This window comes from Spironucleus salmonicida, chromosome 7 (assembly GCF_000497125.1).
Source record: "Spironucleus salmonicida strain ATCC 50377 chromosome 7, whole genome shotgun sequence".
Taxonomy (NCBI): Eukaryota; Fornicata; order Diplomonadida; family Hexamitidae; genus Spironucleus; species Spironucleus salmonicida.
This window is the reverse complement of record NC_090602.1, coordinates 1,441,704-1,468,391: the sequence shown is the minus strand read 5'-3', so window position 1 is coordinate 1,468,391 and position 26,688 is coordinate 1,441,704. Positions and strand designations below refer to the sequence as shown.

The window sequence follows — 26,688 nt, the reverse complement described above, 5'->3', positions numbered from 1 at the left end:
TAAAAAATAACTCCAGTATTGTATCTAAAAGTTAATAATTAAAATACTTTGATAGTTTAGTAACTATTAATACTATAGATGAGTATTTCTAAAAGTTATCATAGATTTGTGGATTTAAATTTCATTTTTATAATTTTTTGCGTGTTAAAGAATATTTCAATGTAGTTTCTAAACAACTTAACTAAAGCATGCCAACTGATTCCAGAATAACAATATTTTCATTTATTAAAATGAACATCTCTGCATCATTATAATTTAAATTTTATTGTGGATTTGAATATTATTAGCCTCTAGATGAGATAGCAAATATTTTTTTTACATCTAGGTAGAAGGAAAAGATTATAACTATTTATCATCTTAACAGCACCTATCGTAACGACTCCTTAATATTGAATTTAGTTCATCATTTATGTTAATTTTTATCGTAATTTACTGAATACGAAATACCATTAATAGAATCAATAGATCATTTTTAACCAAAAAATCCTATTGAATTTGAATTCTTGACGACACAGAAAGTAACACCACATATGATCTTTATAAAATAAGAGCAGGATATATTTTGCACACTTTTTAATCAAATTTACTAGCCATAAAACAATTGTCTGTCTAGTGCAGATGTTTTTAAAGCTTTGGATTAATTTAGTAGTTATATAAAATAAAACTATAGTTCAGATTCATTGATATAACTTATAACTCATTTGAAAATTCCATAGGTGTGCACTTGTAATTTTGAAATATCAGGTCTTATTATATCAAGTTCAATAGAAAAGATAGCAGTTTAATGTGGGATTAAATCAAGTTTGCCAGATCACGTAAAAAGAATTAATTAAATTTTAATTAAATCTCTCAAAAGCTTATGTATACTAAGAAATTGGTTACTGAATGAAATTGAGACTAAAAATAATTCTAGAATAATTTTTTAAGATGATAAAAGTGTATTGTTTTTATTAAAAGAGAATAAAAGGATTAAAATTTAATATCCATTATAGTTAGTACAAACCGGTTTAATTTAATAATAAAAAGAAAATTCTGAAAATTCTATTGATAGTTTAATAGTTTAGGAAAAATTAATATAATCAGTATGTATAGAATAGTAAAAATATGTAGAATTTTCCAATGAAAGTGAAATAAGAAATGAAATATTATTTTCTAAGGAGTCCGCAAAATTGCTTTTAAGTAACTAAAAAGAACTATTGAAAGAATAAGTATAATAACAGTCAACATAAACAGAGAAAAGTTTATGCTAAATATAATCAATTCAGACTGTTGAAATTGAATAGTAACCGGAATAATCTCATGATTTGTTAGAAATTAAAAGGTTTCTATAACTTTTAGAGCAAAAATTAACAAATAAATTAGATCTAATTTCGATTTAATATTAAGAAGTTATTATGAAAGTAGATGATTTAAATTCGAAAGTAGCTAAGTTGGAAAAGCAAATTAAATGATTATTATATACTATATTTGAAATATTTATTATGATGGATGATTATGATTCCTACAGCTAATAGTTATTAAGTTAAACTACAACAGTTTAAGTGAGAGGAGAACACTATATAGACCTAGAATATATATTTACTAACTTTACTGAAGCCTACAATCTTTCTGGTATAATTATTTCTTCATAATTTAAAAACCTACCATCCTGCCGCAAATAATATCATCTAGATGAAGAAATACTCAATAAATCTTCATTTTAATGGAATTCTCTTAAATCCTAATGTTTTGCTGTCGTAGCAACTGCTTTAGGCATCCAAAAAGTAAAACCAGTCTCAATCTAAAGATATATGCCTTCAGAGTGGAATTTGAGCCCTATTATTATAGGAAATCATCTATAAAAGTATAGGCTGACCTTAATCAAAGAATAGTTGCTCTAATCAGGATCTGACATATAAAATACAATGGTACCAACTAAATTCAAGGAAATAGTAGCTATTAAGGAAATAATAGGCTATTGGTAAGATAATCTTTTTGTAGAATTTAGTTATTAATAGATACAAAGTTATGTTTAATCGCTCATAATGGAATTTAAAAGCGAATGAGAAAATAATAAGGAATGATGTATATTAAATATATTATATTGAAATTATTAACATCGCAAAAATGTTAGAAATATAACTACTAAGAAAACTTAGAAGGAAGAGGAGCCATTAGTTTTTGTAGTACTCCATGTCAATATTTATTATTAAAAGATGTGTTAAAAATAAAATTTATTTAAATAAGCTTTATAAATAGAATGATTCATCTTATGAGATAGAAGAAACACCCAGAATGAAATTAATTAAAAAATTCGTTACATTCTATGAAGTAAAGTATAAAGAACCTATAATTAACTCATAACCTGAATTTAGAAATGTAGCATTTAGAGATTATTGTGGTAGAATAATTTTATAAAAATATATACAATCATAAGTTTATCTTAAATATTATCAATCTAGTCAGCCGATCTACGTTAACGCAGCTTCTGTTATTTTTAATGCATATAAGAAATCACCAGTTAGTTAAAATGAATATATATTTTTAGTTAAAGTGAAAAGATTGTAGCGAATGATGAAAGGAATTATTTATAGAAATTATTTTATATTAGTTAAATAGTCCATATTTAGATTATCAGATTCCTAATAGACTAACCCATTATCTCTTATGAAATTGTTAGATTATTCTTAATATTCATTATTAGATTCATTTCAAACTCCTTTTACGTTAAAGTTTAGGCTTGGAAGCTGTGACGGTTAATTTCTACCTAAAATATATTATAAAATTTTTCTAGTCGGATAATCTGTTACTGATGTTTCTGTAACTGCACCAAGGAATTATGCTATAGAAAGAGAAACCGGTGTAATTGATAAAAGATTGTGGTACATTAGGGTTACAAATCAACCATGGACGCCCATTGATGGCAAAGAGGATATAATTTTTTTAAAGTCTAAAGCTGTACCCAGGCCAGCAGCAACTAAAGCTTAGGTAGAATTATGTAAAAAATAAAGAAGACTAAAATGGTAGCAAGAATCTAGAAAAAAGTTTATAATGGAAAAATTGGGTTTGGGAACTTTAGATGATTATGCAGAACTAGAAGATTGGGGATAATAGTTAGATTATATGGTTTATGCAGATGATTGGATTAATACATGCTCAAACATTTATGATAAATTTTAGTTTAATGATGAAATTAATGAATAATTATAAGATATCAAGTAGCAGATTGAAATGGTAGAACTATAAGAAGTTGATAAGATGATTACTGCAGATGAAAAACCTTCCTCTAAAGATGCAAAACGACTTGTTTCTAGCGTATGTAAAGAATTCTCAGATATACTCGATGTACCAGTGGATGATATATTTGAAGATGGAAATGCAGGTGGTTTTAGGGTTAATAATATTGAATGATATAATTTCACTTCCACCCGTTACTTCCATATCCTGCAGGACACTTTAACAAATATGGTTCGCCAAATTAAAATTTAACGCTAATATCTTGTTTTCCATACTTATATACTTCTGCTCCAATATAGAATTCTATTTCATTCCTATTGTCAAGTTTATTTGCTTAGTTTTGAATTTCCTATACATTTTATCTATCCTTTGACTTTTAAGTGATGTTATAGATATCTAAAAAATTTTATAAAGTTTCTTCATTTAAAAACCCTTTATTAGAAAGTTTATTCTTATTGTTTAATTTTTAATCCATGGGTTAAAATGAAATTACTTCTAATAATGTCCCATCGCTACACTAAAGTCGTTACCCATTACTTTTGTATTCAATTATTTAAGCATAACAATCTACTAAAATGGAAATAATACAATTTTCAGGAAGTTCGAAGCCAAGATATTTCTTCTCTGTCATAGTTTAAACATACCCATCTGACGTAATATATACCAATTAATCCTAATTATTTTCATCAAAGATACCCAAATTTACCGTTGCTTCTTTGATATCTTTTAACAATATCTCCACATAAATCTTAGATTATGATTTATTTGTTAAATACTTATTTGGTTATATCCTTATAAACTAATTTCTTAAAGAAACTGTTGCTTAAGACAAAGATGGATCTAATGAATAAGATTTATCATACTTTATAACTAACTGGTTTGAGTTTATGTTATTATAAGTTTTACTTAATAACATTTATATTCTTTCATCTAATATTTCTTATAAAAGTTCAGGAAATGCTTCTTAACCTTAATTAATTAAATCCTTCAAATTTTGTTCCGATAATTTGGAATATTCTTATTTAAGCACTACTTTTCTTGCATTTACTTCCTCTATTAGGTATTCAAATGGTATCAGACAGTTTCTTAATGGTACATTATTTAAGCTTTCGAAACTTGAATTGCTCTAAGTACTTTATTAATATTACAGCATCGTAATCGTCATATCTTCTTTTTCTTTTTCTTTACTAAGCATTAACTAAGAGTTATATCTTACATTCTTCTGTGAATAAGTAATAATCTCTTTTTGGAAATTTTCACTTTAAAAGTCTTCCAATTTAATGCTTCCATTTGAAATAGCTTATTTATAATAATTACCTAATTTTTAGGTCTAAATTTTCTATAATATTTTGCGACAAATTTCTGGTGTAATCAATTAACATTCACTTAGAATAAAACTGCCATATATTTCTTATTAGTCAATATTGAGTGCTATATTCACAATACAAGCATCTATAAATTTATCGCTCTCTAACGCAAGTGCAGACGTCAGCAAATTAGGTAATATCTGAAACGGTTAAAATATTGCAGTATTTATGTTAGTTAAGTGTTTTTATTTTATTATGATATTATCATTTTGTAATTACACTTTAGAGAAAACTGATACCTTTTCGGTGCAAATTTTCATTTAATTCTCATAAAATTGCATAATATTGACTAAAATTTCTGAATAATTATCGTTTAATTTGTTCAAAACCGACTGAAGTAGTTTCTCATATTTCCCTTTTATAGCCTGAATCGCTAATTCAAATTCTTTTAGTACTTCTTTCACTACTTTTGACTCCATAATGTTTCTCCACTCCTCTAAAATATTAATTTTCTATTTTCTTTTTCCGACTAACATATCCAATATTGATTGTAATAAAAATTCAGATTTGTTACTATGATCTTCAAGTATTTCATCAATGTTGGCTAATTCTTGAACTATAAACGGGTGACGAGTGAATAAAAGAAATTTTTCGAAAAGTTAAGGTGAAATATGGTTTGGTGTATGTGGCACTGGGCAGCGGCATTCCTCATCATTAAGATAAACTAACAGTGCTGTTTCCTCTTGTTATAGCAGATCATTTGCTGCTAATGCCTCTCTTGTTAATAGATCTGAACAAGAGCAAACTTAAACTCTGCGCATTTAATAAGTTGGAGCTTTTGGACCTCCAAGTGTAACCTTGAGTTTATCCTTTCCATACATTCTAGCATCTTCTGCTAGAGCTGCTCTCTCTTGCATGTAAGATTAAGCAAAATCATCAAATAGTATTTCTTCATCTTTTTCAACCACATTAAGTGATCTGACGATTGCCTCTCGATAATTATTGTATTATTTATCTAAAAGTAAATTTGTCAGTCGATGATTCAAGATATTCGAATTTTTATTAAATTATAGTGATTTTGGATATTGTTATGGAAACTTCTAATGGGCTTGCTGGTATCTATTTAAAAGTTAAGCATGTAATGTTTATTCATTTTCTGTAAAATAGGTAGACATTAAAAGTAGGTCTTCGTCAAAAGTAAACTCCTCAAGCACAATAGGAACTGGCCATTCTATCATTATTTAAATGTATATATAATATAATAATAAGAGTTATATGTTCTTATTTCTTTCCTGAATAATGAATTTATTCAACTCAGCAAAAGTATTAGACTTTACTTCTTAATATCACCACGGTTGTGGTATAGATAATTTATTATAAAGAGACCCTTCGATATGTTGGTTTTCTTCAGCATATGCTCCATTACCTTAACATATTGATTTTGAACTTTAAAAAGTATCTAAAATTACATAAATAGGATTATTTTTACATGGTGAAAATAATCAAAACCCTAAGGTTATTAAGTTTTATGCCAAAATATAGAATGAGTGGTAAGTTATTACTTCTTAAACTTTAACCTAACGCCCTGGTGAATGGATATTTGATGTTTAAGCAGAATCATAATTTTTAAGATATGAAATTTTAGAAAATTATGGTGGATCTGGGTCTTATACGACGCTTTTAATGGCATATGAGTGAAATTAAAATATCACATACATTCGTCCTTCCAAACTAAAATTATGCATGGAATATGCCACTAATCCTAAGGCCATCCTAATTTTAAAAATATTGGTCTTTCATCCATGATTTTATTATTTGTTAAGGTATCATCCATTTTCAATGGCTAACCGTCAAATCGCCACTAATATCCAGTCAAACAATTTGAGTTAAATCTGTTATATCTTCCAGCAATTTCAGCAATGGTAAGTTCATCTGCAACTTCTAATCTATGTTTTTAGCTAGTAAGACTGTTCAGTATATCAATTTCTCTGGCATTTTTTGTTAAATTTCCAATGCAATATGATTGATCTCTCCACCATGGATTTTCTACAGTGGGTGATGCTGCATCTACTGTTGTGATCGGCTGATGGTCAATCTCTTATTAAATAGGAGAATATACATCAGCTGTATGAAGTGTTGGTAATCCTAAGGGTAAGCGATAACGATCATTTTCGTCTAATGGATTAGAAATTTTGTAAAAATCTCCAGTTGTTGGATCAAACCAAGATGAAACATCTTCTCCAGCCGAGCGCGATAATGCTTCAACTAATTTTGCTGGGGACCTTTTAATAAGATTGGTATAATCATATACTTTACCAAACTTTGAAACCCAGCAATCAGAAGGAGTGCAATGTTCCTTTATCTCTTTTGGAGTAAAAAATGTATGGGTATGCATTTATGCGGAAAGAAAAAATATATTAATATAATGTATAAAATTCACTTTTTTATTTATTCCAAAACTAATTACAATATGTCTAATATGGAAGTTTGCTATTATTTAATGATGTTAACATCATGTTATAATTTATTTACTCTTAATTCTAAATTAAACTCTTAATTATGTCTAGATTCAATTAAAATGTCTTCAGTTTAGCAACAGCATTCATTTAATTATATTTATTATTATTGAGTATAATATTCTGGATCTGGTATGATATCTTATAAAATATTTTGTTACGTCGATTGCTCTTTTGTAATATCATTACAATATTCTGGTTATAGATTTATATTATAATTATCTATGATATCAACTTCTAACTTAGTGCGAGTTATTTTTTACAGTAAATCAAATACAGAGGTATTTTCTAAATCTTTATCTTATTATAGATTATTTAATTTAACTAAATATGTTCTAAACATGCAAAATATTTATAAAAATTCACAACATAATCTATAATAGGTCATACTTATATTTTTAACATCATCTGATAGAAACTATTCATTTAAAATATACTTTTAAAGGTTTTCAATTGATTTATTTATTATTAAATTCTTAATTTTAAAACAACAGTCACAAGAAACCTATGTTTTTGAAATGATATATTACTTAATTGTAACAAAACTACCTAATTTCTAAATTTCAGCATGAAGAAGTTTTACTTCTTTAAGCATATCAGATGATGACAAACATTTGACATTAGGCTTATAAATATCATTAAACAATTATACTATGTTTCCTTCGTCAATGTGTTTTTAAGGATAATGTGTCATATCTTTCATTACTACATATGAATCTGAGTTGTCTGAATTTATGTCATTCCTTTAATAAAATTTTTTGGATAACCCTATAAGATCTGTATTTAAGTCACTAAACTATTGTAAAAACTTCATGAGATGATAACTCATATTTAATATTAGACTATCTACCCTATAATGTAAAGTTAATTTATAACATTTTTTAATATCTTTAAGTTGAGATTCAGTGACGAAAAATTTCTGTAATTAATTAAAAACAGATTAATATTCAAATGTAGCATTTAGTCTAAACTATAATGAAGCCGTATAGTTATTTTTTAAAAATTAATATATTGTGATAGGTTGCTCTAAGTTGCATTAAATTCGCAATTATTCTTACAATTATGTTAGATAAACCTTTAACTTAGTTATAGTTGTGATATCAAATGTCCTGTTATAAATTTTTGAAAATATATCAAAATATTAATTAATTGTGACTATATCTTTATCTTCGAATACTTCTCTTTCATAATGTTATGTCTTAATTTTTGATTTAATTGATTTTTATTCATAATCTAATGCATATTTTGCTTAGTAATTGACGGGAAAGAATTAAGACATTTTGAAAGTAAAATAAATATATTATATTTCACTCCATAGTCGATATTAGAATTCCATCTAATGCAGATTCAGATTTAACAAAAACTTAGCATATAATTGTATCAATTATTTTTAGTGGAACCTAAACATAGCCCTAACATCGTAGAATCTCTTCTTTTGCAACTACTGAGTATACGTAAAGTTCAGCAGTATCAATAAACCCTTTCTTAGCTTCAGGTGAATCATGAGTAATCATATTCAAGATTGGATCTATATATCCATTTATTAAAATAAAGTCTCTGAATACAGTATTTCGAACGTCATCATGAGTATCTGATAATATTAATTCATTATCTTCCACTTTAGGGAATCCATGTTATTTATTGCTGATAAAAATTAACTAAATATCACATAAATATATCTAGCGCATGTAAGCATCCCTAAATTTAATAAATAATAGAATTTCATTAAAGCAGAATTTAAAAGTATTAATATTAAATATCCATTGGCCATCAAAAATTCCGAAAGTTTATGTACCTATTACAGCATCAATTGGAGTATTTAGTTAATATGAAATAAATTTTTAAAACATAATTTCTGGTGGTGTTTAAAGAGAAAAGGATTCCATTGCCGGTTGAGTAATATAATTTAAAAAGCTCTTTAGAAGATTCGGTATTTGCTTTTCTATACTTTTAACTTCATTAAACGAAGTCTTTCTAATACTTTCTATGTTGTTGAACATTCTAATATTTTATTTTGCTCGTTTCTAGAGCAAAAATTTATCTAACTACTTAAAGATATTTAAACAATTATCTACTTTTTGATTTGACTGTGTTTATCTTTAAAGAATAATTTACTAAATCTGATTCTAATTATTTATTTAAATTACTCTTTATCCTTAAATGAGAATCTACTTAACTTAATGTTCAAATGAGTTAATATCAATTATTTTTTAGACTTCATTTTATGTTTCAAACATATTTATTTATGTTATTAAATTTAAATAGAAATTTTATTCTTTGCTTTATCCTACATCAATCAATTCTTATTCCTATATGTCTTCCTCTTCCTCTATCTCATAATCTGAGAAATTTCCCCAGTCACTAAGATTTTCTTCATCTTTTATTTCTTCCTCTTGTTATTCCACAATTATAACTTCCTCTAGATCTTATTCAAAATCATCAAAAATATCAAAATCGTCTTCGTAAATATTTACTGACTTTGATTTACTAGACACTTAAGGTTACAAGAAATATTCTAATATTTATTATTAATATTAGTTAGAATCTCCCAATTTCTATTTGATTCTATCATATTAATTTACCACAGACACAGAATGAATTTAGTTTAGGTGTTTCATTTAGTGTGGATCTCTAAACACTTTGCATATTTCTACATCTGGAATATCAAATTATAATTTAATAATAGAAATTATTAAAATATAGCTTAGAATTTGATTATTCTAATATTTAGTGTCAATTTTTATATTCTTTGTTTACATATCAAATAATTCTAACATAAATAATGACAAAATATGTCTAAACGAGTTATCCAATGTATCTGACTATCGTATTTATGCTATATAAGGATCACTTAACTAAATTAACTATGTTATTAATTGTTTAAACTATTGTATATACTTTTTTGAAGCTGAATATCTGTGCGTATTTGTAGGAATTGTTATAATTATAGGGAGCTGTGTATGATATGGATATACTGTTTGTTTATTTTTAATAAAGGATATTATGTTTTAAAGCTCTTAAAGGTTATAAGTTGGGTCTATATTAATAACCGAAATCATATCTCTTAATTGTTATAGTGTAAGCTTATTAGTAAATATTAGTGGAATACTCGTAAATACCTACAAATCAGAGCTATCATAAACAAAAGATAATAAAGAATTTATATCAATTGCGTTGTCATAATAAATTATGAAAACTGTATTTTATGGGGATCCTATCTTAATTAATTATTAATAATGTTTAGAAGAATCATACTCATCCTAAACCATAAGTAGCTTTATCTTCTAGAAATATTTGAGGTATTCGATAGAAATAGTATTAAAGAACTCTGCAATTGTAAACATTTAATCTGAAATAATAACCTAATGGTGATTTATGTCATTATATGTTATATTTGGCGATAAAATTTTCATAATTACCTCAAAATGAGCCTAAATATCATACCAAAACTTAACTAAAACTCTTTATCGTTCTGTCTATGTAGTCAGTTAGCAAGTTTTAATTAAACCTGTAGCAATATTGTGAATTGACGCGCTTGAGTGATTAGTTACTATCTCCAAACTAATTGACTTTTACAAGTCTAAAATACCATAAATTAAATGTGTATAAAGGGTAAGATTATCCTATAAAAGATGCGGTTATAGCTAGTTCCCAATCAAAAATGCTGCAAATATCGTATCAGGATTTGGTATTTGTAACTTTTACGGTAAGTTTGAAATCTGTCTATCTGATTTCTACTATCTATCCAAAATAAGCGTAATTCTATCTTTAATCAAAGCTGGTTCATCCTACTGATCCTCTTCCTCAACGATATCCTCGCTGTTTTCTTCTTACTCTTCGCCATCTAATAATTAAGTCTAACTAGTCTATTGTTCGATAAGCTTTTTGGGCTTTTACATCTAAATTTTACCTAACATTTATGAAATTGTCACACACTGAGTCTTCTACCAATAAACTACTATACCCGCAAATATGTTTTGACACTGACTTAACTAGACGAAAATGGAATGATATTTTAAAAACCATGGCAAAATGTTATAAATAATATTATTGTATGACAGGCTAGCCAGTTTGATCCAATATTGCTCTAACCGGGTGGAAAGTGTTACCACTGACGGCAAAATGTCCCTGAACTGCTGCAACTATTTCTAGCTCTGTAACTTAAATTTTGAGTTGTTAGAAAACATGAGTCGAATCTGCTGTGCGAAGCAGAATTACAGCTCCGTCTACTGATTAAGCTGCGTAGTCTACAGGTACTGCTGCACGAATTCGCGAATTTCGTCAAATGACGTTATCTGGCGCTCCTACTGCATAAACGAGAAAAATACCATATTGATGTACGAAAAGAGGGCGAATTGGTACTTCTGCTCCGTCATCGCCGATGTGATTTTCAGGACCTGCGGCAGAACTGCAAAAATGAAGAACTCAATGAGCAGCTGCTTTTTGATTGTCAGCGCGTACACGATAGGGTAGATCTGCGTCGCCCGCACCATCCCCTTCAGCTGCGGCTGCGCTTGGATTTAGCTAGGATTTTGCGCCACCACTGCCAGCGAATTCGTGACGAGCAGGTCACATTGGGACGTGATGTGGCCGCAGATATTTGCGATGAAATCCTGGCCCAGGAAGCTCATAAACTGCAGTTTCTGACTCGCATAGTTCTCGAAAAGCGAGATAATGAACTGGATCGCAAGCGCGAACTGCTAGCAGGACGGTTAACCAATTTGCTGGATAACGCGCGCTGCCTGGATTTTTGCGTTAATTGGGTAATCGAAATCCTTCAAAACGATCTTCTGTGTAATGTCGATGTCCTGATTGAGCTGGACGGTATCCTGGAAGTGCACGCTGGTGTCAATGTCCTAAATGTACGAAAGAATGTCCTGCAGGTCTTGGATTTGGGAGCTGTTCGCAGAGACGTACGCCGATGACTTAATTGATGTGCTCAAAATCGTGTCAGCGTCTTTAATAAGCGAATTTATGCGCTGTGAGAAGTCGAAATCATCGATATTAGCATCGTTTTCCTCCTCCTCTGGCTCAACTTAATTCTGCATGAGAACACTCATTGGAACCTGTTCTTAAACTGTTAGATTTACAGCATCGAATACGAAATGACTAAAATATTTTTTGACCTTTTCCTTAAATATTTTAATAGTCTCCATGATTTGCGTATTTAGCTGGTAGTGTCTCTCTACTTTATATCTAATTGTTGCCTGATTTGAGAAAACACTTTTTATGAGATTTTAGGTTGTAATAAAGATTTACTAGCTTTGAATATCAACATTATCATCCTAGTACAAGCTTGAAAATAAATCTAAAAACTCTTGGGTATCCATATTTGCTCGCTGCAGCGTTTATTGTAGGGTTTCTTTATTACATCCAATAACAATTTTATATTTATGTAATGCTTAGTTTGTAATAGTAGTTTATAGACCAATTAAAATAGTTTATCTCTTCTATATAACTTTTCTTCCCCTAAGAGACAAGAATTTCCGTAATATAACCAGATTTGAATTCGAAGCTTTATCTGAAAAATTAGTAAAAGAAACTATAGAATCTGAAATTGAGATGGCTCTGGCTAATGCTTGTTGGAATTCTTTAGATGGGGCAGATAAATCTACTATAAGAAGTTTCTTGGCAATATCTTGTGCAATAGATTTCTTCCCTAATAAATCTTATTCATCTAACGTCATTTAAATTAGACGTAAATATTCCTCCCTGGCGGTATCTGAGAATTTAATAACCTCTAATACACATGCAGTAATAAGCAACAGAGATTCATTAACTAAAAATGTTGTTTTAAACAATTTCTGGCTCATGAATGCGATGTTATATAATTATTCGTATACAGGATCGTTGTATTAAATTGGAATATGTAATTGTTACATAAAGGTTATAATCGGATAATTAAACATTCCAATTTAATAAATTTGATGCTAAATGGATCGTGAAAATGAAAATCCACCATTAACTATTAACGGTTTGTTCTAAGTATAGTTAATTTTCTCGAATTTTGTAATTTATCCGAATAAAGATTATTAAGAAAGATTTTACTATACATCAATTGTAAATCCATATTCCTGACATTAGCTAATTAGATAAACTAATAAATAGTCGTATTTTCCATTTATTTCGTTAATATTATCAGTGACGTTAATATTTTAAATAATATGCTAACATTAGCCAAACACATGGCTAAATTTCATTCGCCTTAATTAATTAAATAACATTTAATCATTTAAAATATTTGATTATTAAAATACTAAATAGCATGCACAAATGATCCCATCAATATATGAAGATTATGCAATAGTTTGGTAATAATTATATTTAGGCTTTATCTTTTCAATAATAGTATACAGTAAATTTCTAATAATATATGATTCAAAAGTTGAAATAAGTAGCTAAGAATCAAAATCTGTTTATTTTGATTTTTGATTCATATATTTGATTTTATCATATTTTAAAACTTTCTGCACGTTTTTAAGGAAATAAAAATCAAAATATTGACCTTATACTCCTGATTTATATTTAATAAGCTCTTCAGAGATTTATTTTTACAAGTCTTGACAACTTTATAATGAATCTACTAACTATGGTTTGTTTTATAAAGGAGATGATAACGCTTCATAATAATGATAAATTAAAAACAAATAATTAGCATTTTAAAAGAACTCAAATATTTATTTAGTGTAAAAATTAACTATATTTGAAGCAAGCTATGTGAACTCCACGAAGTTTAAAGTATTTTATTTGCAAAAGTTAATTAATGTATTAAATAAATTTATAGTAATATGACAAAACTATTAAATAATAAAGGGATATCCATGTTAAAATTATTCAAAAATTGGACTGTCTTCTGGCAGCACACATCCACTGACATTAAAAAGGTGTGGTAAATCTCCAGCTTAATAGTTAATTGTATTAAATTACACATGAGACATATTTTATAAATTCTACGTTTTATTATAATTTTAGCTATTTAAATACTTAACAGATTATTCTAAAATATTTGGTATCTAGCCAAAAGATTTAATGCCTTATTAATTAAATTTAAAGTTCCCAATTTCATCTGTTTTTTAGGATGGTAAATCATCAACTATAATAATAGAGAATGTCAGTGATAATAACGCATAAAAAGATTTATTATCTAGCTCTACATACAAATCTAACCCTATAGATAATAGTTTGAGAATAGATTATAATTCCTATTAATCGAATAAAAACTATACGAATGAACTATTTTAGAGGGATGACAATAATGTGGATTGTAGTGAAAATTATGAATATGATTTTTTTTACAAAAATGATTTCGGCAAAATTAAAATAACATCTTAAGGATCTTATATATAATTTTTTACCTGCTCTTTATTGTCTGGAAATTAATTTCCAGATATAACATCGGATATTAATATATCTTCTTCCTCTTTTAGCTAGTTATACTATTGACAACGCTAACCTAGAAATGATGGGAACCCATTTAATGTAAATTCTGCTGACATAATACCTACCTTTAATTTAGATGTATTTTAAAATTACTATAAACCTGATTATAAACAAATACCTGTGAAAAACGATTAAATATTGTAATTAAATAACATTGTATTTTTATTATATGTACCTTAATTAAATGCTAAAGATGGTTTAATACCTAGAGACATTAGAATAGCAAACCTGAAAATTTAAAGCAAAACTAAATATTCTATAGCATCATCATCAATTATCAATAAATTTTATAGTTCCTGAACAAAATTTTTTATATATTATACTAAATCAGAATTAAGCTAACTTTATGCCTTTTTATGCTATCTGTTTGAATTATGAGTGTAAGTAGTCAACATGTTTAAAATATTTTAAACATCTAATATTAGTTTTCTATCATGCTTTAAATTATTAACAAATAGTAATTATTATTAAGATAAACTGGTATACATAAGTTTGTCATAATTTGCTGTTTATTCGAAATTACTGTAATTGGAATGCGCAACAGATCCAGATTAAGCAGACGATGCTTTAGAACCTTTTGAATAAGCAGATATATCATCGTCCATATCCTCATTTTATAACTGTTCATCTGTTTTACCCATTTATTAAAATGCTATCTTAAACTAATCTGCTTGCATAACTTTATATTAAGAAACAGTTGAGAGTAATTATATCAGCATATTATACTAATTGGATCCTGAATTCGTATTTAATTTTATTTCTATAATAGGAAATCTTATACTCGATACTGCCTGATTTTAAAAGCCGTTGAAATGATTATTATCTTCAAGTTCATCATTTGAATCATTTTCACTAGATTCAGATGAATCCACCTATTATTCAATAAATTCTTCATCTGCTATATCTTCAGAAATTAAATCATCCTGAGAATGTTATTTATGTACAGAATGTTATGATCCATTTGGTTTGGAAATTTTTTAGGACAAAAATTAATTAATTATAGATATAAAATAGGATTTGAAATTATAAATCGAATCTCTGTTAAGTATATCGAATATATCTTATGGTTCTCCATTTGTAAGTTAAATTTATAGTTAAACAATAGAAGCATTTCTTTATTTTAGCTTTAAAATATACATTAGCATTTAGTAAACAACAATTAGTAGCATTGGTTCATATTATGTGGCAGCCTATGAATATAATTAGATGATATGAGCATTAAAAAAACTATTGGTTTCATAAATACCTGCAGATATGAGCCCAGCATCGTACAAGCTTTTCATCTTATTTTAAAGTAAAAACTATTCTATTTAATAAACAATAGTTTCTTACGCTGGAAGTTTCTTTATAAATTTTTAAAGAACTTTTGTAAATGGAAATTTTTGAACAAAAATCTTATGATCAACTACAAGTGGTTTCATAAAATAAAATAACTTTCTTGCAAACTTATTCTAAAAAGCTGTGCTAGTTAAAGCTTATGTTTACTCGCTTCTACCTGAAGTTAAGCAAAGTTATGTAATAACAGATTAAAATGTTTAGTATAAATAAGTATATGATGAAGTTTCTTACCATGGATGAATTAATTTATATTTCTTAGTAGTTAAATCAGTATTAGAACTAATATTAAGATAACCTAATAAATTCAAAGAAGTAAATCTCTCCAGACATTAAGAAAAACATGAATTTGCTATATTTTACTCGCTTAAGACATGGAATAGTGTGAAAATATTTATTGATTTAAATAAAAAATCTTAGTTTAGAGCTATAATTTTTTATAAATAAGTAGGATTTTGTTATTACTACTAAGATATTACTTCCACAAATTACATTAATGTTTTCTTAAAATCTGTCTCTTGTGATTTTTCAATTTAATCATTAAATTTTTCATAATTTGAAATTAAAATAGTCCAAATTTCTGGTTTCATTTCTTAAATTAAATCTTCAATCGCAATATCCATTGTTTTATTAAATCTACGTGAGTCTTTAACCAAAGATATATAGGATGGCAGTAAATTACCTTAAGAAAACATAAAACTTTCAATAAATTTAAAATTATTAAATATGTCGTTCGGAAGTGAAGATTGAATTAGGTTAATTCCATAGTAGAAAGATTGAATCCAATCATCATTCATGTTAATGTTATAAGTTTATCCGTATTATCTAAATAGTCGACGCAAATACTACATTGATAAGTTTGGCATAATAAATTCAACTACATCTAAATCTATTGACTAATTTTCATCTAACTCTATAATAACTGAACAATCCGAAAGTTAAACTTACCCCATAACACTAACAATTTGAGATTCTAACCCTAAACTCCATACCTAGGAAAGAATGATTCTATGGTCCCTAATAAACGACATAAATCTATGGGAAATACTTGAGAATTGTTGTTAGTTGAATTCAAATGCGAAAACTGGAAATTTGATTCCTCTAGTAAATTTTAAAAATCTAAGTTATTATATTATTTCAAGTTTATTTTCTATTACATCTACTTTTTCTACTTGTTATAGTTGATTAAAATTGGTAATTATTTCATATATTTTATTTATAGCAGCATGAGATAATTATAGTTCATTAATATTCTTTAGTAAATATTATTCAATCTCATAGAATTAGATTGAATTATATCTAGCTATATCTAACCCTATATCGTCTATTGTATCATCACTTATATCTATAATACTCTGTTTATAGATACTAACTAGTTCAAATTTTTCTATAATTCCCTAAGCCAGCGAATTAAACTATGAATCGTCATCTAAGTTCATGGTCATTGAATTACTAAAATCAATTAAATCTTTAATGATAACACTAGCAATTTTAATTAATGTTGTTTTTCCACTATACTTCTAGCCTTTTAAACAAAACGTAGATGGTGACATAAAACAGCATGCAATTAATGTTGAAAGAGCTATTCGTTCATCATCTAAAAAAATAAATTGCCATGTTTCAAATAATGGTTAAATATCTTGCTATAAGTTAATTTAATTTGTATTGAATTCTTTTTTAAACTTATTCTGTACCTATTTATTTGTAAATCCTAATATTTATTCAGTTGATTACTTATCTTTAAATGATACGTTTCCTAATTTCATAAATTCTAATAATTACTCTTCTGTATTAATATTATTGTCATCTATTTATGTACTATTATTAACTAGTCCATTAATATCCCACATTCCATCAACAAATGTTTACTATTTTAAAATTGTAAAATTAGTATTCTTTTTAAGTGATTGTCCAGTTTGCTTTTAGATATTTATAAATTTATGCAAATTGACATTTTTCAATATACCTTTCCCTAAACAATAACTAAGCCATTTATACTGACCTATATCATCTTTATTAAAATAGTTAATATAGCAAAACTATCTATAATAAAACTACTTCGGCATTACTGCAGATAAAGACTGATATCCTATTTTAACAACTTGTGCTAACGTGGAATACTTAGATTGCTCTAATTAAATAATATACTTCTCTACATTTTCATATTCTATTAACTTAATGTAATTTTGTAAGAAGTATTTTTCAATTCCAGGCCTGTAATTCTCTAGATCATATTCTTCTAAAGTTTTGTAGATCGATTTCCATTTTTTATCTATAACTATATTTTTAATATAAAATTATCCAAACAAACTAAAAGTATTCCATAGGCTAATGAACACTACCTCTTATAAATATTTAAATGAATCATAAGCAGTTTCTTATTAGATAAATTATTCTAAAAAATTAGTGCTAAATTTGATTTAGCAACCTGATAAATTTCCTATCCCATACGACTGAAAATTACCTTACATTTATTACAACAACTGTACATTCTCAATATCAATCTTATTGACTGATGAAACATACTCAGCATCTAATCCTTAATATTTTATATCTACTGTTTCAATCTAACTAATAAACTCTTTTTCTTTTGAATTAACACTATCTTTATATTCTTGAGAATTCATTTTAACATTTTGAATTTTTGTGAAAAAATTTTCCATTTTATTAGTGCTTTCTGTATATTTAACATCTTCCTCTATAATTACCATAATATTAAACCTTAACAAAAAGAAATCAAATATGGATCTCAAATGAATAAACTCTTCTTATTTATTTCCTAAATTAAATTCCTTTAAAAATAAATTAAATAAATTTGTTGTAATACCCTTAAATAAATTTTATAAGTGTTTTAATCGATAAAAACTCTTAGGTGTCACATCGATTCCTTCATATATATTAGTAATATAAAAACGTTAAAGCTAAAAGATGTCGAATTTTTTCTTATTAGAAAAAATAAAAAGATTAATTGGCAAAATCTAACTAAATTCTGCTAAACAAGAATATCTAAATTAATAAGTTTACCATAAAGTATCTTTTTTAACAGCCGGGCAAATAATAAATACTCTATTTATAATGCTTGAAACCTCATGTCTATTTAAATATTATGTAAATAATTCGAATTATTCATAGCTTGTAGGATTAATAATATAAATTTTTTTAATAGATAATTGTTAAATACTAAAATCTGATACATCTGTAATTACACTAACATCATTTTTAATATTCGATAAATCTTAAATTATTTATGCCATGTAAATAATATTATACAAATTATTAGTCAATAATAATATGGGCTTCTTAAATTATAATAAATTCATCAATTAAAAAACTTCTAAACCAATCCCCATTGTCAATTAAAATTTTTGACAACAGTATTTTATAAATTAATTTGCTTACTTATTTAAATACGGTTTTATGAAATCATTCGTGTATTTTGAATAGTTATGCCTTCTAGATTTATTATCATTTTAAGACTTAATTAAAATGTTACAGAATAAAACTGTCATATGATTAATAATACCAGTTTCTTATTTGTTAAGATTAAATATTTATATCAATAAATTAGCTATTAGCATTAAGTCATTGGTAAATTCTTAATACTAACCTTATTAATCATTAATTTTTCCTTTAAGTCTAAGTTACTGAATAACTACTTTTGAGCTTCTAAACGAATATTCATCAAAGCCTAAGATCTACTATGCCTTATTTTTACCTTAACTTTTTTATGTATTACTACAGACATATGACTTGAAAACAATATCTAAAAATAAAACAGCATAACCAATATTTTTGTACTCTGCTAATAAACTAGTCACCATTTTGTAATCTTTGACTGTTATTAGTTAGATTTTAGTATTAAAATATTTTAAAATATTTTACAAATTTAAAAATTTATTTGCAAAGACATCATTAATTTTTTCATACTCTACCTAAAGATTTTAATTAACATTATAAGTATATGATTAACTTACAGATTTAAATTTATTTATAAAAAATAAATAACTTTGCTTAGAAATATCTTGCTAAATGTTATAATCATTTAAAGGAACTGAAAATATAAGAAAGCCTAGTTAGTCTTTTACATCCAAATATGAAAGTTACTACAATACTATATCATCCTAGGTAATACTTTATTATTCTTCAATATCTAACTATTTATGCAATAGTTTTTTAATTTCTGATTTAATTGCATTTCGTATAGTAATTGGATTTATAGTCGGTTTGTATATCTCGTCAAAATATCCCTATAATTATGTGAATTTGATAAAAAGATCATGAATACGATTTTAAAACTCTAGTGATAAAAATTGAAAGTTGATAATTATGACAATATCTCCTGCTACCAGATAACGCTTAATTGCAGAATACTGATTGTTAAAATTCTAATCTGTTAAATACATGTGTTGCAACCTTCTTTATAGTACTCTTTATAGGGTTTTAGTGATTATATTATAGTCTTTAACAAATTATGGTAGAGGTTCAGATCTAGAAAATAAAAATACAGGGACTTTGTCATAAAAACTTTAAAAAATAGTATTTAAAGCACTAATTAAAATTTCTGTCAATTAAAATTATTCTATTTATTGCACTGAGCCACCCCAATAAGATCCCAATTTTAAATTGTAAGGCATCAAAAAATTATCGTCTCCCACAGGTTTTACAAACCAATTTATCTTGAAATTAATTATATCGTTTAATCTACATGCAATAGCTATATTTTTTGGTAATTTTTAGTTCTCTTGTAATAAAAATGATTTAAGTTAGTCTAATGATGGAAATTACATAAGTGAATACCATTAAATAATATAAGGATATTAATTCAAAAAAACTTAAAAATTTTGATTTTCTAATTAAGCATTAGCTTCTTATACTTATTAAGTTATAGATAATTAGTATTACTAATTTAACAAGTATTCATACTAATATAAATTTTATGGGACCACTATAGGGTTTTTTAGTCTAAATATTTCATCATTAGATTATAATGACAAAATAACTCTCCCTCTAATGGGTGAATCTGTTATAATAAAACCCGTAAGATTTCCAAATATCTATAAATTAACGGCCTAATTTTCAAGTAAATATATTAATGAAGCCTCAAAATGTTAGTTTAATATAAACGGAGTAATAGAATATGATAACGCATAGACAAAATACTAACCTAATTAGTGTGGGATAATATATGCATTCTATTCGAAATTATTAAATTCTAGTTATTTAAGATACATTTAGTGTGTTTAGAATTTTTTAATTTTATTATAATAATGTTCTAGAGGTTATTTTTTAGAAATATATGAATCTTCTAAGTCAAATATTTCGTATTATTATTATACCACCTAACCAGTTTAATTATTTTATAACATCTATTTTTATATTTTTTCAAAAATGTGCTTATACGGTATCTTGAGCAAACGATCTCTAACATGGTACAACTCTACAACCAATTTATATAATTCCTTCAAAGAAACTTTTTATTGTTCCACCTTAACATTTTTAAAATATATGACTAATGAAAATAATTATGCTTTCTGTTTAATAATTTTTTTAGCAAGTTAATTCAAAAATTTACAGGCATCAAGAATTGTATTAGCTTCTTGACTACCTAGTAAATTTATAGACTCAATCTTCTCATTTTCTTTGTATTCTTTTCTATCGTGTAATATCTTTTTTACTTATTGCACCGACTATTTGATTGTCATCTCATCCTGATTATTAATATCAGTCGTAAATTTTTTTAACGTAGGTGTTTATCGTTTTTTAAGCTAATTTATGGCTTATTAATGGATATCATCTTCTATATGTGAAATATTGAATTATAATATGTTACCTCTTGTTCTAATTAAATCTAAATCAGTTGTTAACAATTATAATATATTAATACCATAAAAAATATCAAGCATAATATAAATTATTGACTCTATATCTCTAGCAAACTATACTAAATTGACACTAATCAAATGTTACTACATTATCACATGTTGAACTACTAGCTTATTTTTTTAAAGAAAACTAATCTAATTATAACTTAAGAATTATATAATACAAATATCACCATTTTATTTAAAATCTACCTCAAATTATTATAAGCCAACATAAATTTATGATAACAAACCAAATACTGATTTTGTATGCACTAATTACTTATTAACATGAAGACAATAATCAAATAATTTATTTTAATACTATATATATGATCCGATAATATCTTGTCCAGATAGTGCTAAACTTTATGCAGCACTAATACCAAACTACGTTGTTAAGTTTTTAATTTAAGTGGGTTTTATATTTTTATCAAAAATAGATTAAAACATTTAAATATATTTAATATTATTTAACTAAGATCCAGCAATATTTTCAATCATTTTAATATATGACTCTGTAAAATTAATCGACTAACTAAATAAAAAATTTTAAAACTAACTCCAATTTAATCTCAAGTTTTGAATAGAAAGCAAAAATTTCATTGATATAGATCTAAGACAATCAATTTTCATAAATCGTATAGGTACATCTTTTTACTTTAGTAATAATGCATTATTAAGATACGCGAATATCATTGTTGTATAAACTAATGTCAGATTTTCATAATAGTATTTTATTGTTCCTAAGAAAGATTAATCATTACTAAAATCATTCTTCTAAATAATTGAAAAACAACTATACCATTAATCTTTTATAAATGATAGCTATAATATTTCTTTTATAATAAAGATAATTTTTCTTAAATAAATTAAAAATACCATTTCATCTTTTTTATTCTTATCATTTAATAAATGTTTCATCAAATGATCATCAAGTATATTTTTCTCCTATGATTAGTTAAAATTATCTGTGTGAAGTACTAATTTTGAATGTTTTTAAATCTCTGTGAAAAAATCAATTTCAAACTTATTTTCGACATCATAGTCTAATTACTCAAATTCAATTCCAAGGTCTATATATATGTCTACTTTATCGAGTTCTCCGGTAAATAAAATATTTTATACTAAAATTGTAACTTTCGATGATAAACTAATAATTGAAAGATTAATACTTTGTAAATAGTGTAAATATGCTTATGATCTCAAATGGATTACATTAAGTTTTGTAAGAACAACGCAACCAATTTTATGCGTTGCAACAATTACTAAGAATACTTTATCAATTTCATCCATTTCTATTTCATTTAGTAAAGAAAAATATTATTATACTTTTTTATTTAAGATTTAACCTACTTCTGCTAACTTATAGTATTAAAAGTTATCTGGATAATCTTCATCTTATATCTTATTCCCATAAGAAGCTTCTATATCATTTAGTTCCTTCATAAAAAGATAAGTTTTTTCAATTTACTATAACGAAGGTATTTCTGATCCAAATGTAGATACAACTTTTTATAAAAAATTAAAGAACCAATCAAAAATTCGATGATAAAATACTTTGAATTAGTGTTTAGTGAAAATATTTTGAATATCGAATATTTTATGGAAATGTAATGGCTTAGTTTCAAAGTACATAAAAAGCTATAAGAATATACGCATATTATCAATTATTGACTACGAAAAATCTAGCATTATTTAAAGCATTTTTGATTATGCAATTGAGTAGCACTATTTCTCAAATTTACTAAAGAAACTATCCAATTATCCAGTATCAATATTAAAACAATAATAAAATAAGTTGTCCTAGAATAAATATGTAAAGGCTTTTTTGACACTAATCTTAAATTCCAAAACATCCAATAGATCAGTAAAATTTATATCTGGTAAAAATTATTTATTTTAAATGACTTGGTTGTATAATTCAACAAAATACACATCAGTTAAATTCACATCTTAAATTTTACCTGTAGAAATTAACTAATTAATGCTTTTTGTATTAGCAGATAAATTAGTTGTAAGTTCTTAAATTTATTTTAAAAATCCATCTTTATAAAATAAATCAATTTGATTTAACTCGTCATCCAAAGAAAAATTATCTATGATGATATCTACTGACATACTTAATATTGATTGAATTTTATATGTTAGTAGTTTAAAATCTGGTATATCTATTTCATATGTTATCAACTAGATTTAATCTGTAATATAAGAAAAATTAGATTGCTATTCAGAAGGTAAATTATTAAAAAGAATATTAATTTCTTCCTTTATTCTTTATAAATAATCAATGTCCTACTTTTAAGCATAAGAATAAAAATCTTAAAATGAAAAATCTTGCACCATATACAAAATATTGTTTAAAAATATTGTTAGTTATTCTACTGCATAATCTAAAGAAGGCTCAGTTATTAAATAATCTTTGTTATCAATAACTTTCTAAATAAATTAAATATTAATATGAATTGGAAATTTATCATAATGATCTTCCTGAAATTCCATAAAATGCAATTAACGTAAAAATGTTAATAAAGATAAATTTTTCTTACGTACATCTTCTTAAACAGAAGAAGAAGTTTATGATATTTATTTATTAAAGTCTTCTTTAGAAGATATTCCTTTATTAAATGGAATTAAAATTTCAAGCTCATTACTTATATAATTAATTTACGGAGGCGTTAATAATCCTTCCAGATTTTATAACATGAATATATTCTCTTCAGCAATAAATTTTTAAAATTAAACAGTAAACATTCTATGGGCTTTAGTAATAGTAATATCAAAAAATTACCTTAATAGGTCTACATAAAGCATTTTGCATAATCCAGGATAAACCTATTTAAAAAGTAAAAATTATTAAGATGCAGTAATATTTAATAGATTACAGCTATTAATTAAACGTGTATATTCATCAATTTTTAGCTAATCATCAAGAAGCAATACTTTTTGCATTATCATAAACTAAAAATCATTGTAATCCTCATAATAAATATTATTTAACGCATTATTCATTAAGAATGTATAATATTAGAATAATATTTACATTAACTATAAACAAGGAATATACTCTTATCGAAATCGAATAAACTAACTGATATCCGCTTTTTATTCTGGTCTAATAATTTTAACATCGAAATCTCCATAGTAAAACTTACACTTGTATAAGTATTAATTTATATCTTATACTATTTTAACACTAACAGTAAATAATTCTTCAAAACCTTCTAGCACATACCAGTCATATCTTGATTATTATAAATATAAATTTACCGCACCATTAAAAATTTCTTATATTTCTATTGAGTTAAACACATTACTATAAGTATTTGACAATCTAAACGCAATATTTTCATAATAAGTACATCCTTCACTAAGATTTATAGGTTAATATTATTTGGCATCAAGAGTGTCAAGTTATATTTCAGTATATTGAGTTATATCATAATAATTATCTACACTTGTAAGTTTCGAGTTATCTTACTAAAATAAAGGAATCTCATATTGCATTTCACAAACCTAATAGATTAAATTTTTTGAAACTATTTTAACTAAATTCTAATGTATTATTTAGACTAAATTAAATTTTAAAGACACTCCCGTTATGCTGACAAGTTATATTCCTTCCTCAGAAGAAAATGCAAATTTTTGATCACCTAAATTCTTCGTGTTATAACTCAGTTAATAACCCCCCTTAATTAGTTTTGGAGCTTGTAATTACTACTTTTAGAAAATAGATGGAACTTATAACTTCGTAACTGGAGAAGAACATCGTTTTCCTGCCCGTGAAATCATTAATGGAAAGAAAAAATGAGGTTACGAATAATATATTTAATATAATGAAAAATTAAAACTAATATCAAAATGACATCATTGTAAAATTATTAAATTATTAAGTAGCTAGGGTAAGGTGCAGTTGGTACTGTTTACCTAGTATTATATGAAAATTAATATTATGCATTGAAAATGATCAAAATATTTGAGCATATTCCGGATTTTTTAAATGATGCTATTTTAGAAGTCAATCTTCAGAAAAATGTTTAATTTGATGGTGCAGTTAAGGTAATAAATCATTTTTAGTATGATAATTACTTTTGTATAATTATGGAATACTGTAACTTTGGAACCGTAGAAACTATCCTATAATAGTTTTAAGACTCTAAAAATTATCTCTTCACTTATGCACTCATCGATGAAATTATGATTTAACTTATGAATGCGCTTGCAAATCTACACAAGCTTAGAATTTGTCATAAAGATATTAAACCTGCAAATGTACTTTTTAACTATGAAAACTAAAGACTATAATTGAAACTAGCAGACTTTGGTTGTTCTGAATATTCTAGTTAATCATTACTTTAGTAGATGTCTGGTACACGAGAATATTAGTCACCTGAATAGTAAGAAGGTGAACACACATTTTCAGTAGATATTTGGGCAGCTGGTTGTGTGCTCTATTTTTTAATATTTGGGGAAGCTCCATTTGCTAATTAAAGAGAAATTGCTTTAATGTAATTCAAGTAAACAGGAAATAAAGATTTTGTTCATATTATACCACAGTTCTATAGCAATTTAATAAGGTCCATGATATAGTAAAAATCTAGTGCTAGACTTAATCCGGAAGAAATTCTTGCATAATATTATTAATATAGTCGAATTGATATTAATAATTATGCAAACATAATTGTAGGAATTTTAGGAAGTTGTATGCTTGAAAAGCTAATTGGAGATAAAATTTTTGATTTTAGAAGTGTTTAATATATAACTACTGATATTAGAAATTACGTTATTATAGTAGACTAGTTTTCGGATTATAAATTTGTCTTATCACTTATTCGTATCCTAAAAACAAAAAGTATTAAATTTGTAGTTTTGGTAAAAGATATTTATGCTGAAGTTCCATAAAAAATTTTTAAATTTTTCGATTATATGATAGAATAAATAATCATATATTTTGAAAATCCTGTTAATTAAAAGGATAGAATTATTCAAAAACTAATTTAGTATTTTAAATGA

At 25.7% G+C, this 26,688-nt stretch overlaps 9 protein-coding genes across 9 annotated transcripts; 5 read left to right on the top strand and 4 right to left on the bottom strand. All coding sequences in view use genetic code 6, as the record gives it.

The window, feature by feature from the left end:
- Positions 1-230: 230 nt before the first annotated feature.
- SS50377_27660 (uncharacterized protein) lies at positions 231-1,451 on the top strand (the record flags this gene model as incomplete). Its single annotated transcript, XM_067911445.1, has 1 exon — positions 231-1,451. The coding sequence occupies one exon, from the start codon at positions 231-233 to the stop codon at positions 1,449-1,451; it is 1,221 nt and encodes a 406-aa protein (XP_067762132.1).
- Positions 1,452-1,481: 30 nt separating this feature from the next.
- SS50377_27659 (uncharacterized protein) lies at positions 1,482-2,045 on the top strand (the record flags this gene model as incomplete). Its single annotated transcript, XM_067911444.1, has 1 exon — positions 1,482-2,045. The coding sequence occupies one exon, from the start codon at positions 1,482-1,484 to the stop codon at positions 2,043-2,045; it is 564 nt and encodes a 187-aa protein (XP_067762131.1).
- Positions 2,046-2,646: 601 nt separating this feature from the next.
- Positions 2,647-3,390, top strand: SS50377_27658 (uncharacterized protein; the record flags this gene model as incomplete). Its single annotated transcript, XM_067911443.1, has 1 exon — positions 2,647-3,390. One exon carries the CDS (start codon positions 2,647-2,649, stop codon positions 3,388-3,390), a length of 744 nt encoding a protein of 247 aa, XP_067762130.1.
- A 7-nt stretch (positions 3,391-3,397) lies between these two features.
- On the bottom strand, positions 3,398-5,698 carry SS50377_27657 (uncharacterized protein; the record flags this gene model as incomplete). Its single annotated transcript, XM_067911442.1, has 1 exon — positions 3,398-5,698. The coding sequence occupies one exon, from the start codon at positions 5,696-5,698 to the stop codon at positions 3,398-3,400; it is 2,301 nt and encodes a 766-aa protein (XP_067762129.1).
- Positions 5,699-5,822: 124 nt separating this feature from the next.
- SS50377_27656 (F5/8 type C domain-containing protein) lies at positions 5,823-6,221 on the top strand (the record flags this gene model as incomplete). Its single annotated transcript, XM_067911441.1, has 1 exon — positions 5,823-6,221. The coding sequence occupies one exon, from the start codon at positions 5,823-5,825 to the stop codon at positions 6,219-6,221; it is 399 nt and encodes a 132-aa protein (XP_067762128.1).
- Positions 6,222-6,231: 10 nt separating this feature from the next.
- Positions 6,232-6,918, bottom strand: SS50377_27655 (Cytochrome b5-like Heme/Steroid binding domain-containing protein; the record flags this gene model as incomplete). Its single annotated transcript, XM_067911440.1, has 1 exon — positions 6,232-6,918. The coding sequence occupies one exon, from the start codon at positions 6,916-6,918 to the stop codon at positions 6,232-6,234; it is 687 nt and encodes a 228-aa protein (XP_067762127.1).
- Positions 6,919-6,959: 41 nt separating this feature from the next.
- SS50377_27654 (uncharacterized protein) lies at positions 6,960-8,318 on the bottom strand (the record flags this gene model as incomplete). The annotated part of the gene is made up of 1 exon (XM_067911439.1): positions 6,960-8,318. The coding sequence occupies one exon, from the start codon at positions 8,316-8,318 to the stop codon at positions 6,960-6,962; it is 1,359 nt and encodes a 452-aa protein (XP_067762126.1).
- A 28-nt stretch (positions 8,319-8,346) lies between these two features.
- On the bottom strand, positions 8,347-25,467 carry SS50377_27653 (uncharacterized protein; the record flags this gene model as incomplete). The annotated part of the gene is made up of 1 exon (XM_067911438.1): positions 8,347-25,467. The coding sequence occupies one exon, from the start codon at positions 25,465-25,467 to the stop codon at positions 8,347-8,349; it is 17,121 nt and encodes a 5,706-aa protein (XP_067762125.1).
- Positions 25,468-25,536: 69 nt separating this feature from the next.
- Positions 25,537-26,688, top strand: SS50377_27652 (Kinase; the record flags this gene model as incomplete). The annotated part of the gene is made up of 1 exon (XM_067911437.1): positions 25,537-26,688. One exon carries the CDS (start codon positions 25,537-25,539, stop codon positions 26,686-26,688), a length of 1,152 nt encoding a protein of 383 aa, XP_067762124.1.